The sequence below is a fragment of the Notolepis coatsorum genome (genome assembly GCF_963971535.1).
Source record: "Notolepis coatsorum genome assembly, chromosome: 15".
Lineage (NCBI taxonomy): Eukaryota > Metazoa > Chordata > Actinopteri > Aulopiformes > Paralepididae > Notolepis > Notolepis coatsorum.
In genome coordinates this window covers 67,089,492-67,113,255 of record NC_140179.1, presented here as the reverse complement: position 1 = coordinate 67,113,255, position 23,764 = coordinate 67,089,492, and the positions used below count along the sequence as shown (strand labels likewise).

The 23,764-nt window shown below is 45.1% G+C and overlaps 1 protein-coding gene across 1 annotated transcript in view; it reads left to right on the top strand.

Moving 5' to 3' along the window:
- The window catches only part of zdhhc17 (zDHHC palmitoyltransferase 17), a gene marked incomplete at its 5' end in the record, with an annotated part of 93,526 nt that overhangs the window by 49,540 nt on the left and 20,222 nt on the right, over nucleotides 1-23,764 (top strand). The window contains 5 exons of the mRNA XM_084330198.1: nucleotides 9,126-9,270; nucleotides 10,387-10,451; nucleotides 13,792-13,954; nucleotides 16,090-16,215; nucleotides 20,887-21,029. Coding sequence (XP_084186324.1) covers nucleotides 9,126-9,270; nucleotides 10,387-10,451; nucleotides 13,792-13,954; nucleotides 16,090-16,215; nucleotides 20,887-21,029 — 642 coding nt within the window. The remainder of the gene's footprint in view (nucleotides 1-9,125; nucleotides 9,271-10,386; nucleotides 10,452-13,791; nucleotides 13,955-16,089; nucleotides 16,216-20,886; nucleotides 21,030-23,764) is intronic.

The window sequence follows — 23,764 nt, the reverse complement described above, 5'->3', positions numbered from 1 at the left end:
ATTGAAAGGGGTATGGTCGGATGCTGAGGGGCGCATAACTATAGCTAGGATTATACACAATAACAGGAAAATTGCGTTGGCAGCGGTATATGCCCCAAATTTGTACGAAGTGGGTTTCTTTACTTCACTAACCGGAGAAATGTTAAACCATCCCGAGTACTCATATATAATAGGTGCGGATTTTAATGCCATTTGGAACCCAAGGATGGACAAAACTTACCTTACCTTTTCCAACGAACAAAAAAATTCATCTAAAGCATTAAAAGATTGGTCAAAATCAACAGGGGTAATTGATTTATGGCGTTCACTTAATCCCATGACCCGCAAGTACTCCTGTCGTTCGGCGAGACACAACACACTATCCAGAATTGATTACGTCTTTGCATCCCCGAGAATATTTGATAAATATGAAGTGGAAATGACACCCATTGCGTTATCAGATCACTGCTACTTAATCCTGAAAGCAACATTTGGTACACTATCTTCCCGGGCCCCAAGATGGCGTTTTAATTCTATGCTGCTTAACAACAAGGAATTCATTACACAAATTAAAGAAGCTCTCACAATATTCCTACGGGATAATGCAAACTCGGTGCACGATCCCAGAATATTATGGATGTCGGTAAAGAGTATGATCAAGGATTTCACGGATAGATTTTCCTCCATATTGCGCAAAAATCAAAGCACAAAACTGTCTGAAATGGAAACGCTTTACTCAACTCTTTTTAATTCTTTAAAATACAACAACTCTACTAGACTAGAAAACCAAGTTAACATTCTAAAGACAGAGATCAAAGCAATATACAGACAAAAATCGGAACTGCAAATACGCAGCACAAGACAACAGTAGTACTTCCAAGGATCTAAACCTAGTCACCTATTAGCCATGCGACTAAGAGTTAATGCAAAATTTGCAGATATAACTGCCATTAGGAAACAACAAGCTCTAGTAACAGAACCCGAAATAATAAACGATACATTCAAAGAATTCTACTCCGATTTGTATAATTCAGAGACGACCTTTGATCAAGACAAATTAGACACATATCTTAATCAAATTACTCTCCCTAAACTTTCGGAGGACGACGCTAAACAGTTAGAAGCACCGATCACATTAGAAGAACTCAAGAAGGCCATATCCGGAATGAAAAACGGCAAGGCTCCCGGAATTGACGGTATCCCATCAGAAATGTACATTTCTTGCTGGGACATATTTGGACCCCTATTACTAAATATGATCTTATACTCAGTCAAAGAGGGAAGCTTCCATAAACACCAAAATATCGCACTCATTTCAGTTCTTCACAAAAAAGACAAAGACCCCACTGAGTGCGGTAGTTACCGACCTTTAAGCCTCCTCGGAACCGATGTCAAACTGTACTCTAAGATATTAGCCATCAGATTGCAAAAGCATATGACGTCTTTAGTTCACCCGGACCAAACGGGCTTCATAAAAGGTCGCCTGATCAATGATAACATAAGGCGAATACTGCACGTACTAGACGCAGACAAAGAGGACACCACACCTAAGGCGATGCTATCCCTGGATGCTATGAAAGCATTTGACAGGTTGGAATGGTCGTTTCTATGGGCAGTATTAGAAAGGATGGGGTTAGGAAAAGGATTCATTGATATGATTAAAGTACTATACAAGGACCCATCGGCCAGGATTACAACAGGCACATTCATCTCCGATATCTTTCCGGTATCACGCTCAGCCAGACAGGGTTGCCCTCTTAGTCCCGGACTATTCGATCTATCATTAGAACCTTTAGCACAATTTATAAGACAATCCCAACACATAGAACCAATAGTAATCAAGGGCACACAACATAAAATTAGTTTATATGCGGACGACGTAATATTGTTCATGCAAAACCCCAACAACACATTGCCGCATATACTCAAGTTGATAGAGAACTTTGGTGATTTATCGGGATTTAAAATAAATTGGCCTAAGTCGGCTTTTCTTCCTCTTAACATCAGTGCAAAAAAAGACACAACCCTCCCAGGTGCGATACCCATGGTCAAACATTTTAGATGCTTGGGAGTGGAAATATTTCCCACCATAAGACAAACGGTGAAGCACAATTACACAAAAATACAGAACAAAATCAAAGACGACCTGGACAGGTGGGCAAAACTTAAAAACTCAGTACAGGCAAGGGTATCAATAGTTAAGATGGATGTATTACCAAGAATCAATTTCTTCAGCTCAATGCTTCCGTTACCTCCTCCAGAGGGCTACTGGAAAAGATTACAAACCTCCACATACAAATTTATTTGGAATAACAAACCACCTCGCATAAAAAGATCCACCGCACAGAGAAATAAAGCAGACGGTGGCATGGCAGTTCCAGATTTTTTACAATATTTTAAGGCCTTCACATTAAGACCACTGAAGATATGGTTTGACCCCCAGGCTTTGGTATCTTGGAGAGATTTAGAAGAAAACATAGTAGCCCCACAGAGACTAAAAGACATAGCACACACTAAACTTTCAATCAAGCATTGTGAGCGAGAATTTGGCCCAATAATTACCCATGCAATCAGAACATGGCGGGAAACACAAAAGAAATATCCTAACCCTCAAGAATGGCATAATCACACTCCCATATTCAATAACAATGCACTCTTAATGCGAAAACGCCCTATAAGATTCCCTATATGGGAAGAGCAAGGCATACACTCATTAGGGGATATTTTTAATAACAAGGGCCTCTGTAGTTATGTCGAAATATGCACAAAGTTTAACCTCACCGAGTCCACATGGCTTTTTTACATACAGTTACGACTTTGTCTGAGGTCTCACGGTGTTCCATTACTCATACCAATTGAACACCACAGATACCACAAATTTTTCTATGAAAGAGAAACATTGGGAGGTTTTGTATCAGGTTTTTATTATCAATTACTAACGTCCTCGTATGAAACCCTTCAACTAGACAATGTCTGGAGGAGGGATATACCAGACCTGGAAAATGACTTTGATTGGCAAGGAGCCTGGGCAAATGTCCGACTTACATCAAGGAACCCGGATCATCAACAAATCAATCTGAACTATATTCACAGGACATACTTGACTCCTATAAGGCTGTGCAAAATGGGGCTTAAACAAGACTCCAAATGCTCCCAATGTACAAATGGGGACGAAGGAACATTTATGCACATGTATTGGGACTGCCCACCAGTTAAGGCATTCTGGAAAGATGTGTCCCAACAATTATCAATACTCGTATCTTGGAATATACCTGTACACCCCTCTGTATTACTATTGAATGATGTTTTTGAGTTTGCAGTGAATCCACAACTAAAGAGATTGGTTTTATCGGGTATCACAGTAGCTAAAAAACTGATCGCATCATGTTGGTTTCAACCGGAAAAAATGTGTCAAAGTGTGGTTTCTTACATATCTCGATGTGATATATCAAGAAATATCTACAGCAAGAATTCTGGGTCTCAATGAATCCAAAATGTCAATGTGGTTAGAAGTGGTGGAGAGAATAAAAGCTAGCTTATAATGGTAGTGTCTGGTTAGGAGTGAGGGATAATGGAGGTACTATCCAAGAGGGGGGCCGGGAGGGGGGGGTTCGAGCTGGAGCATATGTGTGTAGGGTTTTAGAAAATAGGTATTAGGGGTATATTTTATACTAACATTTATATAATTGTAATTTCGCTGGATATACACTGTATACGGTTAAAATGTTATTATAGACTAATTTTGTTTTATCTTGTTTCTGTACTTGCATATATTTTAACCACCTTTACTGAAAGTTTCATTATGCATTGTGTGTTGAGTACTGACTTTTAATAATTTGTGTCTTGCAATAATAAAAAAAAAAAAAAAAAAAAAAAAACATATAATAAAAAGACATAAGATGGGCATGATGAAATAGACATGCTAAATTCCTGAGAAGGCACTGGGTCCTATGTACACTACTATACAATATACATTTTTAACTGTCATTATGCTATACCTTACCTTCAGCCTGCGCTCATATCGTGTCCATAAATGTTTCTCCAGCGATGTTTGGACAGATTTTGTAAAGAAAACTTCTTTTAACATATGCAGCGGAAACTTTTGCTGCAAATTACCGTCTTTGAAAACGTAAAATACGTTTTTGACCAAGCATTTCTGTAACGTGGGGAGATACTGATGAATGAAGGCTGGTGTTAGTATTTTTTGCTGTATATCATTCAGCACTTTATCTCTTCTGTGTAAAAATCATTGGCATTGAATAGCTTAACTTGGATAGAAAGGCTAGGATGCTTTAGATTTTTCAATCAAATGACTTGTGTACACAAAGAAACGTTAGTTGCAGGGCAAACACTGTAACATAATATTGAAATAGGCCACAGGCTGAAAATCACTTAACGTAAGGTTATGTATATAACCAAGTTCTATGAATACTGGTGACGCTCAGCGTCATCTGCACTAACCTCACTTCGTGCACAGCACTGAATAAAAATCCACAATGTACCTTTACATACCAGCATCCGTCTGGCCACACCCCTATCCACTTACCTTCATAAGCAGGTGTGTGGTCACCTACTCGCCTCCTTCCCAAACTTTCACCACAAGGCGAGGTCAAGGGCTGCAGTGGCGTCCTGACGCTGAGCGTCACCAGTATTCATAGAACTTGGTTATATACATAACCTTAGGTTCTATATCATACTGGCTCCGCTCAGCGTCATCTGCACTACAGGAGCTGAGCGGGAGCCAGAAGCTCGACAAATGTACCCCGCTGAGGCCCCCCACAACCATCAGACCGGAGAGGACCGAGCCCCCCGACCCTCCCTAATGGAGGATACCCTCCCTAGTGGAGGACGGGAGGGAGACGGATCCGACCGTGCGAAGAGAAACTCGAGCAACTCAACGCACAGGGTGAGCAAACCGTGGCTTGACCCCACGACTACGCACACGCACAACCCGCATGCCACCAGGGAACGAACGGAAGGAACAACCCTCGTTACTGCCCCCAAAATCACGGGGTCAAGAGCAAACTCAACCCCGTGGCAAGGCCGTAGCAGCGGAGCGCGAAGGAAGACCCAGACCCACTGAAGGGACTGGATCCCCTGGAAAAAGGGGGCCTGGAGAGGTCAATGACGCCAAGCATCAAGACCTCACCAGGCGGTCACTTAGTGACACCGCCCCCCACATCGCCAGCGTATTCGGACAGGGCCCCTCCAAGAGCGGGCCCTCCCCCCCACTAGTACGCCGCCTGGCACACTGACCCTGCAACACAGGCAGTCAGCATGGCCGTAACTTGAAGCACTCAAAAGGCTAAACTATAGCGGAAGCAGGCAGCGCACCGGGGAGACGACCCCAGAGGCAGCAGGCTTAAACCAGGCAGCAGGCTTTAGACCCGAGCCTGGAGCACTGCGGACGAGACAGGCGCCAAAGGGGTCAACTGAAAACAGCACCCCGGCGGAAGGGGCGTATGCTGGCATTGTTGCGCACCATGACAAAGCCTCCACCAAAAAAAACCCACCCAGAGGGGTCGAGGCAGAGAAGGCTGACACGATTGGCAGACGTCATGAACGTGCAGGGGCACACTCAACCGGGTAACCCGGGAGTTGACTCTGCTCCAACACACCAGGTAATCAACCACCCTCTTGGTACCACATGCGGTGGTTGTTCCTATAACCCCTCAAGAAAAAACTCAAACGCACCTGCGGGTATACACCGGCTACACCGCAGTACAAGTGTTTCAGTTTTCAAAAAAGGGTTATTCCAGGCCTACGGGTCGACGAAACACAACTTCGGACCGGGCCCGGCGGCTCGGGAAGCACACAGGGCTACCAGAGGAGGTCCATAAGACCACCCCAACAGCCCCCTCTTCGCCATGCGTGAGAGAGGAGCGAAAGTCCAAGAAACCCCCTGACCAATCGGAAGATGGAAGGAGGGGTTTATCCAGTACCCCCTCGCAAGCCCAACCCTTGCATACGACAACAACAAAATAGCCATATGATACCTTAAGTAGCCAGTATGATAATGAACAGCGCAAAGCTAATTCAATGCACGCTAGCCACAGACACGTCTGTGAACAGGGTTTATAACAAGGCCAAGTTATGTATGTGTGAACCCGACACCCGTGTTTATGTTGCAAGACACAGAAAATCTGATGGAGAGAGAGAGCGGCCTGAACCGCGGTACCTTTTCATACACGAGCATTACTGCAGACCAACACAATAGTGTTGCGGCTCAATATCACTGTTTAAGCAACAGAGCACACAACTATCCTTTTAGGAGGGACTCTTTATTTTTTATAAACAAACATCATATTTGGGCCGGGAAGGGAACAGGGGGGGACCACAGAGGGGAAAAGTCATACTTTCAGCGACGCCTGCCACGAGCCGCTCGGGACTTGCCACCCCGGGGAGCCCCTGAGGGACGGTAAACGATCGGAGGCTGGTCACGACGATCCCTACCGTCACCTCCGGGCGTAGATGGGCCGGCTGCAGTGGCGGAGGCGCCCTCTCTCCTTCTGGCCTTCTTTGCCGAAGGTCCAGCAGTGGCGGTGGTAGCAGCGACGGCTACGGCGGCGGAACCCCGACGACGAGCCTGCCGTCTGACTCCACCGGCGACATCGGGCGGGGGGAAATGAGGCTGGAGCACGGAACGCTCCTCCTGCATCTCCCTGCAGGTTGAGTCCTCTTCTTCTCCGGCACACGCGCCTGCTCCAGCCAAAGGTGGCGCTGGACTAGAGTGGCCATGGCGCGTACTTTCCCAGCGGCTATGGCCTGCGGCTGGATCAGATGCAGGATGGCTCCTGCCGACTGGGCGAGCTGATCATGTTGCAAATCAGTCAGCTCCATACCGCCCGTCAGTATCCCGGACATGAATCTCGCCAGCTGCGCGATGTTAGAAGTGGCAGCCAGAGATTGCGTCGCGGAGATAAATGACTGGTCACTCCAGAAAGCCAACCGCTTCGCCGATTTCCCTTGGGGAACCGGCTTCCATAACGGCTCCCACACCACCTCAGGACAAAGGAGTGCCGCCATCGGCCTATCAAGCCGAGGCACGCCCTCCTTCATGCCTTCTACCAAACCCACCACCCTCGTGACTTGCACGTAGGCGGGGGTGAGGCCCATGATGTGGGAGACCACCTGTCCCTGACGGACGTAGGCCTCCATTGAGGGGAAAAATGGACAGACAACGTCCATCCCTCTCACAGAACGGCGTTGCCATAGATGACCTATGAGATCGTCAGGAATAGGAACAGGCAGTGGCTGCGGCAGCGGCACGCCGTTTGCGACTGCCGCCGCCGCCATGAGCTCGGGAAACAGCACGCAGTTCCCCCTGCATACTTTCCCCCACCGAGCTCGCGTCCCTCACATGCAGCAGACTACTGGTTACAGAGCCACATTCTGATGTGGCTGATAGCAGGGCATCCCGCCACCGAGTCGGAGGTTCTAACCCAACATCTGCGTACGAGGAACCCCAAGGAGACCTCTCACCCCCCTCCAGTGTTACCTGGACGGGCGGCGGACATGTCTCCACCGGGGCGTCGAACAAGAACCCGTCCGCTTCTACCATGTAGTCCTCTGTTTCCATCGGCCATGGAGAATCAGACGCATCCTCATCCGGCTCCCGCAACTCACCAAAACCAGGCCGTTCGCGTCTACAAGCCACCATCTTGCGACGGGAGCGAGCCGACGCAAAAAGTTTGCGTCTCAAATCCTCCGCCACCAGAGGAGCCGGCCGCCCAACAGTGGACGACTCTCCGGAGGCAAAGGAACCAGAACTGGAACCAGGCCATCGCACAGGAGACGGCGCTGGTGCACCAGCTCCTTGGAGAGACAAACTATCTATCGGACGCCTACCAGGCGCGGCTGCCGACCACGAAACAGGCCTCAACCCCGCTCCAAGACGCACGACAGAGGAGGCAATGGAGAACCGCTGGTGAAGGGTGACGTTGCTAGCGCGACCCTCCGAGGTAAACATTATGACTTAGCTTTTTTCTTTTAAAATTTATGAGAGAGAGAAAAAAGCAAGAAAAAATTTAAACACGTAACTCAACTTTCTTCAGCTAACAACCTCGTCAAGTGGGGTATACAACAGGCACTTCCTTGTGGTGAAAGTGAAGAAGGAGGCGAGTAGGTGACCACACACCTGCTTATGAAGGTAAGCGGATAGGGGTGTGGCCAGACGGATGCTGGTATGTAAAGGTACATTGTGGTTTTTTATTCAGTGCTGTGCACGAAGTGAGGTTAGTGCAGATGACGCTGAGCGGAGCCAGTATGATATAGAACTTTTGTTTAATTACATAACCAGTGTTTCCCCTACCATGCCTTGGCGGGGCGGTCCGCCCCACCAACGGGACGCCCCGCCCCTCCAGAAAAAAGTATAATCATTTCCCTTTTTCTTTTTTATTAAAGTTTGCTTTAATCACAGTAATGTTGGGGAGCGAGCTAAATTATACATAAATCGGTTTTCATATAAATCAATCTTCACTAAGACATTAAAACAGTGGTACGACACGGTCTACGGAGATGCAGAAAAAAGCTACCAAATCCATTCCGAGACAACTCCGAGACTGACTAGCATCGCGCGTAACAAGTCTCAGGGCTAGATCCACAAAGAATGGATTGCACGGTTGCACGGACTGCACGCTTACTTGCAATTCATTATGAATTGAAAACGGGGGACCCTGGTGTAAACAAGACGAAGGTCTTTCTCTGGTCTGCATCCCCTTAACAATTGTGTGTATTGAGCCGTACTGTATTGTACCCATTCTGCAATCTGTTAATAAAATGTTCATTCAATCAATCACCTTGTTAATATTTATTGACCTAATTTATGTGCAATCGTTTCATTTCAGCTCAGTGTAGAGAAATGCACCGATACTAACAACCGCCTTACTGCACGCGTCTATGCCGACACTGTTGACACCACGTATCCGTGACACGCGCGCCCCGCGACAACACTAGTAGTTTTGGGGGCCTACCACCCCCCCTGAAAAAAATCCTAGGGGAAACAGTGCATAACCATCAATAAACCGCATATTTTACCAGCCACAATACATGTCCACTACTACCATTACATAACCCCATTCAGCGGATGTTCTTTTTTGTGTATGCGCTCATTAAACGAGTCACTTTTTGTCCGTGTTGTCATTTAGACAAGGCCACCTGTCCATGGTGGTACAGCTCCTGAAGTACGGCGCAGACCCGTCGCTCATCGATGGCGAGGGGTGTAGCTGTGTCCACCTGGCTGCCCAGTTCGGCCACACCTCCATCGTGGCCTACCTCATCGCCAAGGGACAGGTAGTTATTCCAGAACACCAGTCTATAGTCATTGACTCCCAACTGTGACCTTTGACCCTTACTTGTGAAAAATGCATAACGCCCCATGTTGGCATCTATGGTAAACGTCATAGTACATCATGAGACTATGTACTAATGGACCTCAGACAAAGAACTATATAACTGTGTTGAGAATTTTCAGAGGAACAATGTTATCTAAATATGGTAAGTTTGAATGTTGTGTCCATTCATAGTTAAAGACAATAGAGGTTGAGTACTTTATTATCTGAAGATGGTAAGTTTGAATGTTGTGTAACTTGTGTTCATTTATAGTTAAAGACAGTATAGGTTGAGTACTTTCTTATCTGAAGATGGTAAGTTTGAATGTTGTGTTCATTTATAGTTAAAGACCGTATAGGTTGAGTACTTTATTATCTGAAGATGGTTAGTTTGAACGTTGTGTTCATTCAAAAACGTAGTCAGTTTTTCAAATATTTCGCACATTAATCTTTATTTATATCTTCATCTAAGATAAATTTTATGATAAAGCATGATTGAAGGAAAACACATAGTTTGAATATATATATTTCTTTACTAAATACAATGATTAAACATGAAATATCCTTGTGTGCATAAGTATGTGAACCCTTTGGATCCAGCAGCTGCTGGCACCTATGGCTTCAACTAAACCTTTCCCAGACCTTTCCTAGAGTTGAATACTAGTCTCTTGCATGTACTTTGATGGATTTCTGGTTAGTTTCCGTCATTGAACTCTCTCAATTCACTGACATTTTAGGGATTCATTCATTCAAGTTATATTACACTATTGAGACACAACATGACGACACACACCTTGTGATATTTACTACATGACAGTTCTGTATCCCGGCCCTTATACCCCGTCCCTGCAATATACACTTTTACATGCAATGTACACTCTCCCACAAAAGGTATTGGACATTGTGATCAGTGGTGTCGTCGTCCACCAGGGGGCGGTCTACCTCTTTCATAATCTCCACACTATAGTTAAACCACTGAACATCTCTGCCCTTCACGCTGCTCTGTGGCCCCTCCAGTCTCCCTGTGTTGCCCCTGCAGCTCTGTGACAATGGCCTCTCTTGTTTCCTCCTCTCATAGGATGTTGACATGATGGACCAGAACGGCATGACTCCTTTGATGTGGGCGGCTTACAGGACGCACAGGTGGGTGTGTGTGACAGACAGACAGACAGACAGACAGACAGACAGACAGACAGACAGACAGACAGACAGACAGACAGACAGACAGACAGACAATGTGCACATGAGCACGTGTGCTGCATCCGTTCCTCTTTCACGTGAACAGTGCTAGATGAGGTAGCCCACAGTCCATAGATCTGTCTCATCTTAACCCTTTTACTGCCACACTACAGAAGGTTAACCCTTTCACTGCCACACAACATCAGGTTAACCCTTTCACTGCCACACTACAGAAGGTTAACCCTTTCACTGCCACACTACAGAAGGTTGACCCTTTCACTGCCACAAAACAGCAGGTTAACCCCTTCACTGCCACACTACAGAAGGTTAACCGTCGGTAGTGTGATAGTAAAGGGTTAACCTTCTGTAGTGTGGCAATGAAAGGGTTAACCTGCTGTTGTGTGGCAGTGAAACCTTCTGTAGTGTGGCAGTGAAAGGGTTAAGTGCTCTTTAGCATCACGCCACATACAGCAGACGGAGATGGTTGTCCTGGTTGCTCCAGCTAGACCCATAACCTGCCTATGTTTAATAAATCTGGCCTTAATAACCAGTGCTGACGGGCGGCTACGTGGCGTAGTGGGCAAGGCGCTCGCCACGAAATGCTGGAGACGCTGGGCTCGTCAGTTCGAGCCCAGCGCTCTACATTTGCTTTCAGTTTAGCTGGTCGTCCGTACTAATACACATTGGCCGTATTAGGGGGTGGGAAACTGATGGGTGGGGATCGGGCGTTGTGGACAGCGACTCCTACAGGTCGGTTGGTGCGCCTGCGCAGTAGAATCAGGAAGTGTCGGGGGCAGCGTGAGCCTCCCACGACCCACGTGTTACTCCTCGCCACTGAGAGATCGAGCTGCGCAGGTGAAAAGATGCGACTGCTGTTACCTCAAGTACCGGAGGGGACTTGTGCTATGTATGACTTAGTCCACATTGCAGCCGGCTTGTGGGAGGCAAGAAACAGCGTCCGTGACAGGGGAGGGTTGAATTGGATGATACGAAATTGGGATGGGAGAAAATATAGAAAATGGGAGAAAAAGTGGATAAAAAAAAAAAAAAAAAACAGTGCCGACTGAGGACCTAGTCGCGTTAATTGTCCCTAATGTTCCTACTATTCCACGCCGGCTTAGTAAGAGGAATCTGTTTCTTGTAACCTTGGGATGCACCGCTAACAGGCTTCCTATTGGTTGGGGATGCACCGCTAACAGGCTTCCTATTGGTTGGGGATGCACCGCTAACGGGCTTCCTATTGGTTGGGGATGCACAGCTAACAGGCTTCCTATTGGTTGGGGATGCACAGCTAACAGGCTTCCTATTGGTTGGGGATGCACAGCTAACAGGCTTCCTATTGGTTGGGGATGCACAGCTAACAGGCTTCCTATTGGTTGGGGATGCACTGCTAACGGGCTTCCTATTGGTTGGGGATGCACAGCTAACAGGCTTCCTATTGGTTGGGGATGCACAGCTAACAGGCTTCCTATTGGTTGGGGATGCACAGCTAACCCGGCTTCCTATTGGTTGGGGATGCACAGCTAACAGGCTTCCTATTGGTTGGGGATGCACAGCTAACAGGCTTCCTATTGGTTGGGGATGCACAGCTAACAGGCTTCCTATTGGTTGGGGATGCACAGCTAACAGGCTTCCTATTGGTTGGGGATGCACAGCTAACAGGCTTCCTATTGGTTGCGGGTGCACAGCTGTGAGCTTCAGAGGGCAGCGGCACCGTTGGGTTTTGGTCTGCAGTCCGTAATTAGAAACTAACAAACACCTGGGAGACAGCTGTGTTTTCTCAACCTGCTCTGTGGTTCTGAAATGTGTGTCTTTTTCAGTCTGTTGTTGTGTTTCTGGTGTTGCCGCCATATTTTAACCAGATTTATCTAGATAACGTAACATGGTGGACATTTGGTGGACACCTTTGTCCAAACCGGCTCAAAATGCAGCAATGAGCCGCCCCAGTAACTCTCAAACCCTAACATTGGCAGTGTTCCTTTCATTCTCTCAGAGCCACAGATCATTTTATTCATTAGTAGAGAACTAGAGATGTAACAGAGGTGGTTTAAGAACCATTAGAGCTGAAACTTTAGGGTAAAGTCAAACATACACTCTGGATTATATCACCCTGAAACTGATGATGCAAATACACTCTGGATTATATCACCCTGAAACTGATGATGCAAATACACTCTGGATTATATCACTTTACAGTTGATGATGCAAATACACTCTGGATTATATCACTTTACAGTTGATGATGCAAATACACTCTGGATTATATCACTTTACAGTTGATGATGCAAATACACTCTGGATTATATCACCCTGAATCTGATGATACAAATACACTCTGGAATCGGATTATATCATCCTAAATCTGATGGATTGGTGCTCCCCCACATCTCTTGTATTTTCAAATGCTAAATGGAATGTAGGCACTGTCCACACTCTATTATCAGAGGCAGACGGTAGTAGCACTAGAACACCGTGTTTGGGTTTTTTGTGTTCTCCGGACCAAGGTTGGTTGGTCCATTCGACCACAGAGCGCTTGTTGTGACTCATTTTAACCGATCAGAGGCAGTCCGGAGGTCTAACCTTAAACTCGGGGGCGGGGGGGGGGGGGGGGTTAGGGTTCGCAGCCCCTGAACTGTGGAACAGCATCCCCAGTCCCCACCTCCATTAGGCTTGCCCCTAGACTCAAAACCCACTTCTACCTACTAGCCTTTCCCGATGTTCACTGACTCATCCCCTGTTTTCCTGTGCGTTTGCCCGCGTGTGATTGTTGTCTATATGTATATGTTGTCTAGATGCATCTACCCTCTGTACAGCACTTTGGTTGACATGTTGTGTTATGTCTGTGTCATGTTAACCCTTTCACTGCCGCACTACCAAACGGTTAACCCTTTTCACTGCGACAATACACAGAAGGTTAACCCTTTCACTGCTTAAAACCCACCTTTTCGCTCTGGATGATCACTGAGTTACTTTGCTGTTGTGTTGTGTGTCTGAGGTGTTCTTATGTTCTCTGTCTGTCCGTCTGCCTGGTTCCCTGTTTCTTTGTCCTGTCCATTTATTCGTATATATATATATATATATTTTTTTTTGGGCTGCACCCCAGACCGATGTAAAAATTGGCTGGGGGGGCGCATTATAAATGCTTATCATTCATATCATATCACTGCCACACTACAGATGGTTAACCCTTTACTATCACACTACCGACGGTAGTGTGGCAGTGAAAGGGTTAATTACATGTGCTATATAAATACATCTCATTGATTGATTGATTGATTAACCGCCGTCTCGTCGTCCTGTTCAGCGTGGACCCCACCCGGCTGCTGCTGACCTTCAACGTGTCTGTGAACCTGGGGGACAAGTACCACAAGAACACGGCGCTGCACTGGGCCGTCCTCGCCGGCAACACCACGGTCATCAGCCTGCTGCTGGATGCCAACGCCAACGTGGACGCACAGAACATCAAGGTGAGGGGGTGGGGCTTCAAGGTGAGGGAGGCGGGGCTTCAAGGTGAGGAGGTGGAGCTTCATGCCCGGGCCCCGAAACACCGGGACACCTGACACCACCAGGGGGGCTTTGGGTTGAGTCCGGCTGCATTTCATCCCACTTCCTTGCTTGGGCTTAGGTTGGGCTTGGGTTAGAAACATTTATAAATCAATTTAAAAGAAAGGTGGCTGGGTGACGCAGCGGACATTGCGCTCGTCACCAAGGTATCGAATCCGGCTGTCGGCGTTGCCTCCGGCTTGGGCCGGCCGTCATACTAACTCAATAGACCTGTCGCTAAACCACGCCCCCTTTGAAAACTCGGTCAAGCTAAGCCGACCGTGGATGACTCGTTGACGATGGCCGTAGGTAGCCCCTTTCCTGACTGTGATGCAAGCCTTGCTTCACAGTCACGAAAGGGGCTATGCCGCGGGAGATTTACCACAGCAGGTAATAGACCTGTTTTTTAAAGATAACACAAATATTTCATCTAGAAGCAGACCGAGAGGGTTACAATATGCAGTGGAAAAGTACGTTCATGAGATACACATTTACCTTTATTTACCAGGGTAGGTTCTTCTGTGTATAACCTTTATTTACCAGGGTAGGTTCTGTTTATAACCTCTATTTACCACTAGCTGGCTCTACTAGTACTAGCCCTGCTATCAATCCAGTCCAGAGTATAAGCTAACGTTATGATGCAGAAAGCTAACCTTATGATGCAGAAATATCTGCGGTATCGTTACATGTTGGCAGCTAACGTTAGCTAGCTGCTAACGTTAGCTAACTGGGCTGGATATACGATAGCTAGTTCGCAGTCAAAGTCAAACGTTAGCAAACTAATAGTTTGGTCTACGCTTCTAATACATGCCGTCAAATATTATGTCTTTATGAATTGACCTTACCTTTGAGAAAACATAAGTGTCCTTGGTAATGGTCTTCACATTCAGTTGTGTATGTGGTCGACGACACAGTAGAATCCACCGCTTGCACTTCTCTAGTTTTCGTTTGGGCTTCGGAAAAGGTATGAAATATACTCCTCCATCCAGTCTTTCAGGGTACCTGGTGTCCGAATTACAGGTACCCCACGCACAGCGTTTCACCATCGGATATTATGTAGATAATAACATAAAACTGAACTCTTGACAGTGGTTTCGATCAAAGCCGTCTGGTTTGATACAGCCTACAAACCTAGTTGACCGAGGTTTGTGCAGCGAGGATTTTGCTGTGATATGATTGGACAAATTCTATTTTGGGGCGTGGTTTAGCGACGGGTCTATTGGCAGAGTTAGAGGGTGGAAGTCGATGGGTGGTAATCTGGACGTTGTGAACAGCGACTCCTACAGGTCGGTTGGGGGACGCCTGCACAGCAGAGACAGGAAAATGGCGGGGGCAGTGTGAGCCTCCCACACGTTACACCTCGCCAATGAGAGTCCGCGCTGCCTCCACATGTATCGGAGGGGACACGCGATGGGCTTCTATCCTCCCTACGACCAGCCGGTGGGGGGCACATGCGAGCAACGTTCAAGACAGGGGAGGGGAGAATTGGCACAGCTAAATTGGGATGGGAGAAAAATAGAAAAGGGAGGAGAAAAAGTGGATCAACATTTTTATTTTATTTAAAAGAAATAATAATAAAATAAATGGATCCATGCAAAGGTATGGATTTTTACTACACCGCCGTCTGTGACACTAATATATATATATATATACACACCATTTATCATGGCTTATATATATATATTTGTATATATCTTGTATATATCATAACAAATATATTCATACTGTACATTTCTATGTCTCATTCTTTTCCTTGCGGCAGTATAGACCATTTTGAATGAAATAGCTCCATGTATTTTAAGAAAAATTCACATTGTAATTCATGTAATTCACCGTTGTACCATCAAAGCTAAGACAAATGTAGTGATATGATGTTTGTGGCACATCGCCCGCCCCTACCCTGCAGGCTTGGGTCTGGACAGGGTATTGGAGGTTTTTGAGTTGGGTAATTTGTCGAGCTCTTAGGTGAGGACGCATGGTGGCCACCCTAAAGGAGTACTCCGCCCATTGCGAGGAGGAGGTAATGATGCGATTTGAATGTGATTTGTGGCTTGTGTAGGGTGAGACGCCGCTAGACCTGGCCAAGCAGAGGAAGAACGTCTGGATGATCAACCACTTACAGGAGGCGCGGCAGGCTAAGGGCTACGACAGCCCGTCCTACCTGAAGAGACTCAAGATAGACAAGGTAGGGGGACACTCTCACACACACACACACACAAGACACATAGGGCTGAGCTCGAACGTTCGGACCTTCGTTCGTTACGTTGGCATTCGAATTCTAAATCAACATTTGAATTTTTTATTTTTAATACATTTTTTATATATATATATTTTATGTGTCTATTTTCTGTTTAAACCAATGGGGGTTTTCTTCACAGTTGCAGATAAAGATTAGGCTACACTAATATTATAGTATTAAAACTGATGAGTTATATTCATTAACACTTTGATTGCCAGCCATGTTTTCCTTTTTACCCCCTTGAATGCCACCATCCACTCCAATGTTAACTTAATATCGCCTAATCTATGTTTTAAATTATGGCTATGTGTCTAATCTGCCCGTCGCTTATCAAAGACTCATTTTCCAGTCAACATTGTCAAGGCAGATTGTTTTTTTATCGCTTCATTTCCGTTTGATAGCATTTTGAAAATCACTAGTTTTCGCGGAAAAAACAACCCATTCTATGATAATCGTCTTTTACTGGAATATTCCAGAACGTTGTCATTTGTCGGCCTATTTATGAATCGTTTTCAAATAAACGCTAGATGATCGATAGTATATGTGTGCGCACGCACGCTCGTGCCGCGCGCTGATAATCGCTGCTCTTATTTCCTGATGGCTTTTACAGTCAAAACAGCCATATCACATATATGGGAAACGCTTATATATCCGTGATAACGAGTCTGATTATCCTAAGACTGATAACATAGATTCACTGAGGTCAGATGGTATCCAAATGGTTTATTCCAATTTCCGATCGCCATTCGAAAAAATCGCTCATTTGATTGATCCATCATGTATACAGTAAAACACATATTCGCCGCGGCACCAAGGCTCCAGAATGAACTCTGGTAGACCCCGGTTACATCAGTGAGAAGTAAAATGTGGAGTCAGAAATCCTTTCTCCCATTCACTTTCATTGAGTCCAATCCAAAAGGGTGATTTACCATCTGGGAGACGATAGGGGGCGCTTTTTTCACATCTGAGCGCCGGCGGTGCCTGGATCTCCAACGGTAGGCTCGCTTGATGCAATATGATTTCAGAACGCTAATAAAAAAATAAAAACCCAGAGTATTCTCGTGACGTGGCATTCAACGGTCGGGGGTAAACCCGAGAAAAGCCGTGAGTGGCATTCAAACTGTTAAAGAAAGTTGATCTAATAAAATAAAAAATAAAAACTAATTTAATCAGATTAATCACTTTATTCAAATTGAGGATTTAGTTTGATGATATTTATAATGAATTAAAAACGAAGGTTCGAACGTCCGTTCGAAAAACCCTGACAAAGTTCGAATCCTAAAAACAGGCTTTGGGGACAGCCTTAACTCACTCACTCACTCAAGCACACACACACACACACAAGACACACAGTGGTCAATTCTAGGGATGCCCCGATCGATCGGCCAGCGATCGGTATTGGCCGATATTCAGTATAAATATGAGATCGGTGAATTCCGATAATGCTTTAATTTTGCCGATCGTGCAAACCGATCGATGACACGGAAAACATGATCCAATTCTCTGCAGAGTTCTCACTCGCTCACAGCCACACTCTGCTGCTGCACGTCTTGCCCCCCCTCCTCCTCCTTCTCCCCCTCCCAGACCCATCTCATGTCAACAAACAAACCCTTCGACAAGAGTCGAGTGCATGAGCACCGCAGAGCTCCTCTTTCAACATAACTGAAGCATTAAACAAAATGGCCCAGTCATCTATTCACTTTTGTTTAATACATGAGGCGTTGTCTAATCAATGTTATCTAGCTACTGATGGCTCCTGCTATCAACGTGACAGTTTGGCATTCGGTTTCGCAAGCGCTGGCTAGCGTTGGCTAACTAGCTATCGCTCCTGAGCTAACGCTAGCTACCGAGCCAGCGTTACTGTTTAAACAAAACTACACAGTCAACTATTCACTTTAGTTTAATACATGATGAGGCGTTGTCTAACTGGCTAGCTACTGATAGCTCCTGATATCAACAAATGCGCATTTCAGTTTAAGAATGATAGGGATGCACCAGCATGAAACCTCCGTTAGCTAGGTAGCTCACGTTAGTGAGCTAAATAGTTCACTTTATTTTAATACATGATGCATTGTCTAACATCATCTGGCCGGCTAGCAGTAGCTACAGATAGCTCCTGATATCAATGTCTTATAACATAATTGACATTATTAGTTTTTGCAGCTGAACATTGGCTAATTAGCTATCATGCTAGGCCGATATGGCTCATAGACGATCAGTGATCGGTATCGGTGGCAAAAAACGTGACCGGGGCATCCCTAGCAGATTAGCTTGCACTCTCAAAAGCCCTTCATCAAGCAGTATCCCATAAACCACTTCTGTCACAAACTAAATAAAACCGGCGTCCTGACTTTAAAACATATGGTTAGTAAGGCTCACACGTCCGACATGTCGCCCTGCCAGTGAGTATGCCCCCTCACATGCACAAACGGAGCCAAGGTGGCGAGATTGTTTTTATTTTTTCTGTGTCTACGACGCGCACCTTCTGCCACCCTCTCTCGGCGCTGACATTGAGACGTGCTAAGGGCAGCCCCTCGAGACTTAATTGCAGCTTTCTCGTTGACACGTCCGGGTCTGACACTCCCCCCATTCCCCCCCCCTGGCCCTCCTTGACTGCCAGCGGTTGCGTGTCCGAGGTAGTGATTACCTCGCGTCCAGAGCCAGCTGTTTGTGTCAAGGACCTAATCGGAGAGAGCCTGACAGGAGGCTATGGGGCTTGCTTTCAAACATGGAAACGTTGTATTTCACGGCAATGTCAAATAGCCTGTGTGTATATTGTGGAATCGGGAGCACGGGAGCCGTTCTACTTTATGGGGGTGGGACAGCAGTGTATTGTGATATTTTGCGTGCTGCTGATATTATATCGATACAGTGATGCCAAGTATCGGAAAAAATATATAATAATTCATACAAACTTTTGCTTGACAATCACATTTTACTAGAATAAAAATTATTCGAATGGGGTGAACAGAATGAAAACATTATCTTATTAGATAAAAACGGATGATGTATATATATTTCTATTGCCGATGTTAAAGTTTTTCGTTGGGGACATACATTGTAGTTGAGAAAAGTTAATAAATCACAATATCGTGATATTATAATATGACTGTTTCCATTTGTTTGTTTTTAACACTTGTTATCTTGTTTGTGTTTCGACTCCTCTGCTGGACGTGTTTAGTTGATCAAGGTACATATAGAATGTAGTCTGACTAGCTTTCAATTAGAGAGTCTGCTTCCTGTGCACAGATAGACGACGCAACGCTCCGTGCGTAGATGATGGAAGGAGCTCCTTGTAGTTCTGAGCACAAGCTAACGTAGACTGAGGTGTTGGTCTGTAGACTAGGTCTAGGCTCTGTCCTGTGCACAGCTCTGCCATTCCTCAAACATGCTGGCGACTGACTGCAGGAGTAATCGCTGTCCATGAATAAAGATATTTCCCTGAACTCACTTTCTTCAAATAATGTTTTGTCCTTCTTTCTTACTTTCTTTCCAGGGTTCCCACAGGGTCTTAAAAAGTCTTAAATATAATAAGAATATTAGGCTTTAAAAGGTCTTGAATTAGATTTTGATTCAAAATGTATTTGATTAAGAGGTTACGCCTATGTTGTGACATTAGGGGAAATGTCCAGGCTGCAAAATTAAGCTGTACGGTAATAGCCGTATCAGTTCGCATGGAATTGCTTAATAGTAATTTTCCGTCATACTTTTTTGTCTATTCAAATTGGTCTTAAAAAGTCCAAACATTTTACTTGTTGAACCCTGCAGGAATCCTTTCTTTCTTTAATCTTTCTTTCTTTTGGCAAGTAAAACTTTATTCATGGACGTGGATTCAGATAGGTTTGCGCATTGCATTGCATTTGAACCCTTTCACTGCCACACAACAGAAGGTTAACCCTTTCACTGCCACACGACAGCCGGTTAACCCTTTACTATCACACAACCGACTGTGATGCTCCATCATTAGCTCCGCATCCGTGGAGCTAATGATGCTAATGATGGAGCATCGCCGTCGGTTGTGTGATAGTAAAGGGCTTAACCGGCTGTCGTGTGGCAGTGAAAGGGTTAATGTAGGAAAATAAAGATTGATTGATATCATTTTTGTGCACTTCCCTCCCCTTTTCCCCCCTTTCCAGTTAAAGGTTTGTCTTTTACCTAAAAAAATATATATATATATCCTCGAGCCGTTTCCTCAATCTCTCCTTTCCGTTTTAACCACCTGTCCTGACCATCCCTCCTCCACCTCTCCTCGGTCCAATGCGTCCGCCCTCTTCTCTCCCTCCTCTCTCCCTCTTCTCTCCCTCCTCTCCCTCTTCTCTCCCTCCTCTCTCCCTCTTCTCTCCCTCCTCTCTCCCTCTTCTCTCCCTCCTCTCTCCCTCCTCTCTCCCTCCTCTCTCCCTCTTCTCTCCCTCCTCTCTCCCTCCTCTCTCCCTCCACTCTCCCTCCACTCTCCCTCCTCTCTCCCTCCACTATCCCTCCACTATCCCTCTTCTCTCCCTCCTCTCTCCCTCTTCTCTCCCTCCTCTCTCCCTCTTCTCTCTCCCTCCTCTCTCCCTCTTCTCTCCCTCTTCTCTCCCTCCTCTCTCCCTCTTCTCTCCCTCCTCTCTCCCCGTGCAGGAGTTCAGGCAGAAGGTGATGCTGGGGACCCCCTTCCTGGTCATCTGGCTGGTGGGCTTCATCGCCGACCTGGACATCGATTCCTGGCTGGTCAAAGCCCTTATGTACGCCGGCGTCTGGATCTCCGTGCAGTTCCTGTCCAAGTAGGTCCCAAACCAACGCAACACACATAATGCACTAGGGGTGTAGCGATGCAACCTCACAACGATTCGATTCGATTACGATTCTTCAGGCAACGATTCAATGCATCATGAAATATCTTCATTTGACCACGATTCGATGCTATTCGATACATTTTTGATCAGTTAATTCCCCCCCAAAACAAATATACACAAATGTGGCTGGGGGAACTGATTCACTCAGCATGAATGGACTATAGGTCAATAAAAAAATTGACATTAAAATACATTAACACATTCCCTGCCACGCAATTTGAGCATCTTATACCACTCTCTGCCAGCACTGTAAGACCTTCTTTGCAGGGCTATAACTTTTTAAATTGTATTGCTAAATTGACATTACTATGTCCCATTCAACATCGATTATCTATCGTTCAGGATGTAGGAACGTTTTACTTTTTCATTCATAGATTCATACGAAAATACCGTCTAGAATATAAATATGTTTTTATTGTTTTCTGCAGTAATTCCTAGAACGTGAGATATAGGCATAAACGCATATAGATGATCAAATGCCGTTTGTTGGCGATACACGCTATATAAAAAATTTCAACTGTACATGATCCTAAACGTTATGACTGATCATGCGCGGATGAACGGGGGGGGGGGGGTCGTTTATAATTCCGTGATCGTCAGTAAATGCTTTATGTAGTATGGGTGATATATTGATCAGAGCAGTTTGCATGGATAATAATAAACAAACGCGCTAAAAATGACGTCAGTGTCCTCTTACCGTTCGACGATGAGACTGGAGGAAAAAGATCCCACTTATTTGACGGCGATCTCCTAAATCGATTTCCGGTTTGTATAATCATAATAAACTGCCAAATCGTATCGATTATTGCGTTATGGCAGCGATCGCTACACACGGACGTGTGTATACAGTCCCGCAACAATATGCGAGTGCTGGACGCATTTCCCAGACGCACCGAGATTGACTCGTCCATTTCCGGTTTGGCAACTCGCCGATCATCCACCAGGCGGCAGTATTGAAGTGTTGCAGAGTTGTGCATGCTCCCACTACATTAGACGAGGCTCCGTGAGGGAATTATGAATAACATGGCGAAAAAATGAAATATGATCTCAACAACGTCGTACGCCGTGGATTGGCAGAATTCGCATGAACTTGAAACACGTCGTAAGCCGTTTCCGGTGTGGGATGTGTTAAAACAAAATTAATATATATATTTTTTTTAATAACAATAATAGATTCTTAAATTTTCAAATCGATGCAGTTGAATCGTCACCTTAGGATCGATGCATTGTTACACCCCTAATATGCACTAGTGGTCTGCAAGGGCCTTGAAATGAAGCCCGTGCCCAGCCCGAGCCCGTGAACTTCAGGCCCTGCCCGAAAATAAGCCTGACTGTAAATAACATTTTAAGCCCTAGCCCGAGTGAAAACCCCATTTTTTTAAAAAATATATTAGACTTAAAATTATTTTTTTATTTGTATTTGTTTTAAATATTCGAAACACGGTTTTATATGAACTTAATAAATAAACAAACGAAAATGTTCAATAGGTCTACCTAAATAACAGATAGTGAAAACTAAAGAAGCATTAATTATATAGCCAAATATAAAATTATTTTTGTTTTAAATATTCGAAACACTGTTTATATATTAACACTTTGAGTGCCACTCACGAGATTTCTCGTTTTTTTTTTTAGGTGGTTGCATGCCACTCACGAGATTTCTCTGAATTATTATTATTATTATTTTTTTGCGATCTGAAAAATTATTGCATCACCCGAGCCTACCCGAGTATAGCCGAGGGGCGCCCCTGTCGTCTCCCAGATGACATAAGTGATTTTGGAATGGACTCAATGAAAATGAATGGGGAAAAAAATCCGGTACTCCACATTTTCCAGTTCACTGATCCAGCCGGGGTTACTAGAGTTCATTCTGGAGCCTCAGAGGCCCGCGGATCATAGAGTTCTACTGTATCGCGTTGGATCCATACACGTATCGATTTTTTCGAGTGGTGATCAGGAATTGGAATATACCAGTTGGATACCATCTGATGTCAGGTAAGGACTCTATGTTATCAGTGGTAGGATAATCAGAGTAAGTTTGATGAAGTTATAAGCTGTTTTGTGAAATGTCTTCTTTTGGTTTCACTGTAAAAGTCTGTGAGGAAATCAACGGAGCGATTATCAGTGCGCGGCCGTAATGTGCGTGCGTGCACGTATAATATTGATCATCTAGCGTTTATTTGAAAACGATTCATAAAAAGGCCGACGAATATCAACGTTGTGGAATATTCCACTAAAAGACGATTTTCATAGAATGCTCCAGAATGAGCTGTTTTTTATATCAAAACGGGGGCTTTTCTAACTGCTCTGAAACGGCAACGACGCGATAAAAAAACAATCTGCCTTCACAGCACTGACTGGAAAATAGTCTTTGATAATGCGATGGGCAGATTAGACCCATAATTTAAAACATAGATTAGGCGATATTAACGTTAACATTGGCGCCGATGGTGGCATTCAAGCGGTAAAACGGAAAACCAGGCGTGGCGCTGAAAGTGTTAACTTAATAAATAAACAAAAACGAAAATGTCCAATAGGTCTAACTAAATAACACATATCACGCTGAAAACTAACAAGCATTCTATAGCCTGTTTCGCAAATGCCTCTATTTCCCAGTGCTTGCTTAGACTGACTCACACGGCAGCCTCGTAAAACGTATTGAA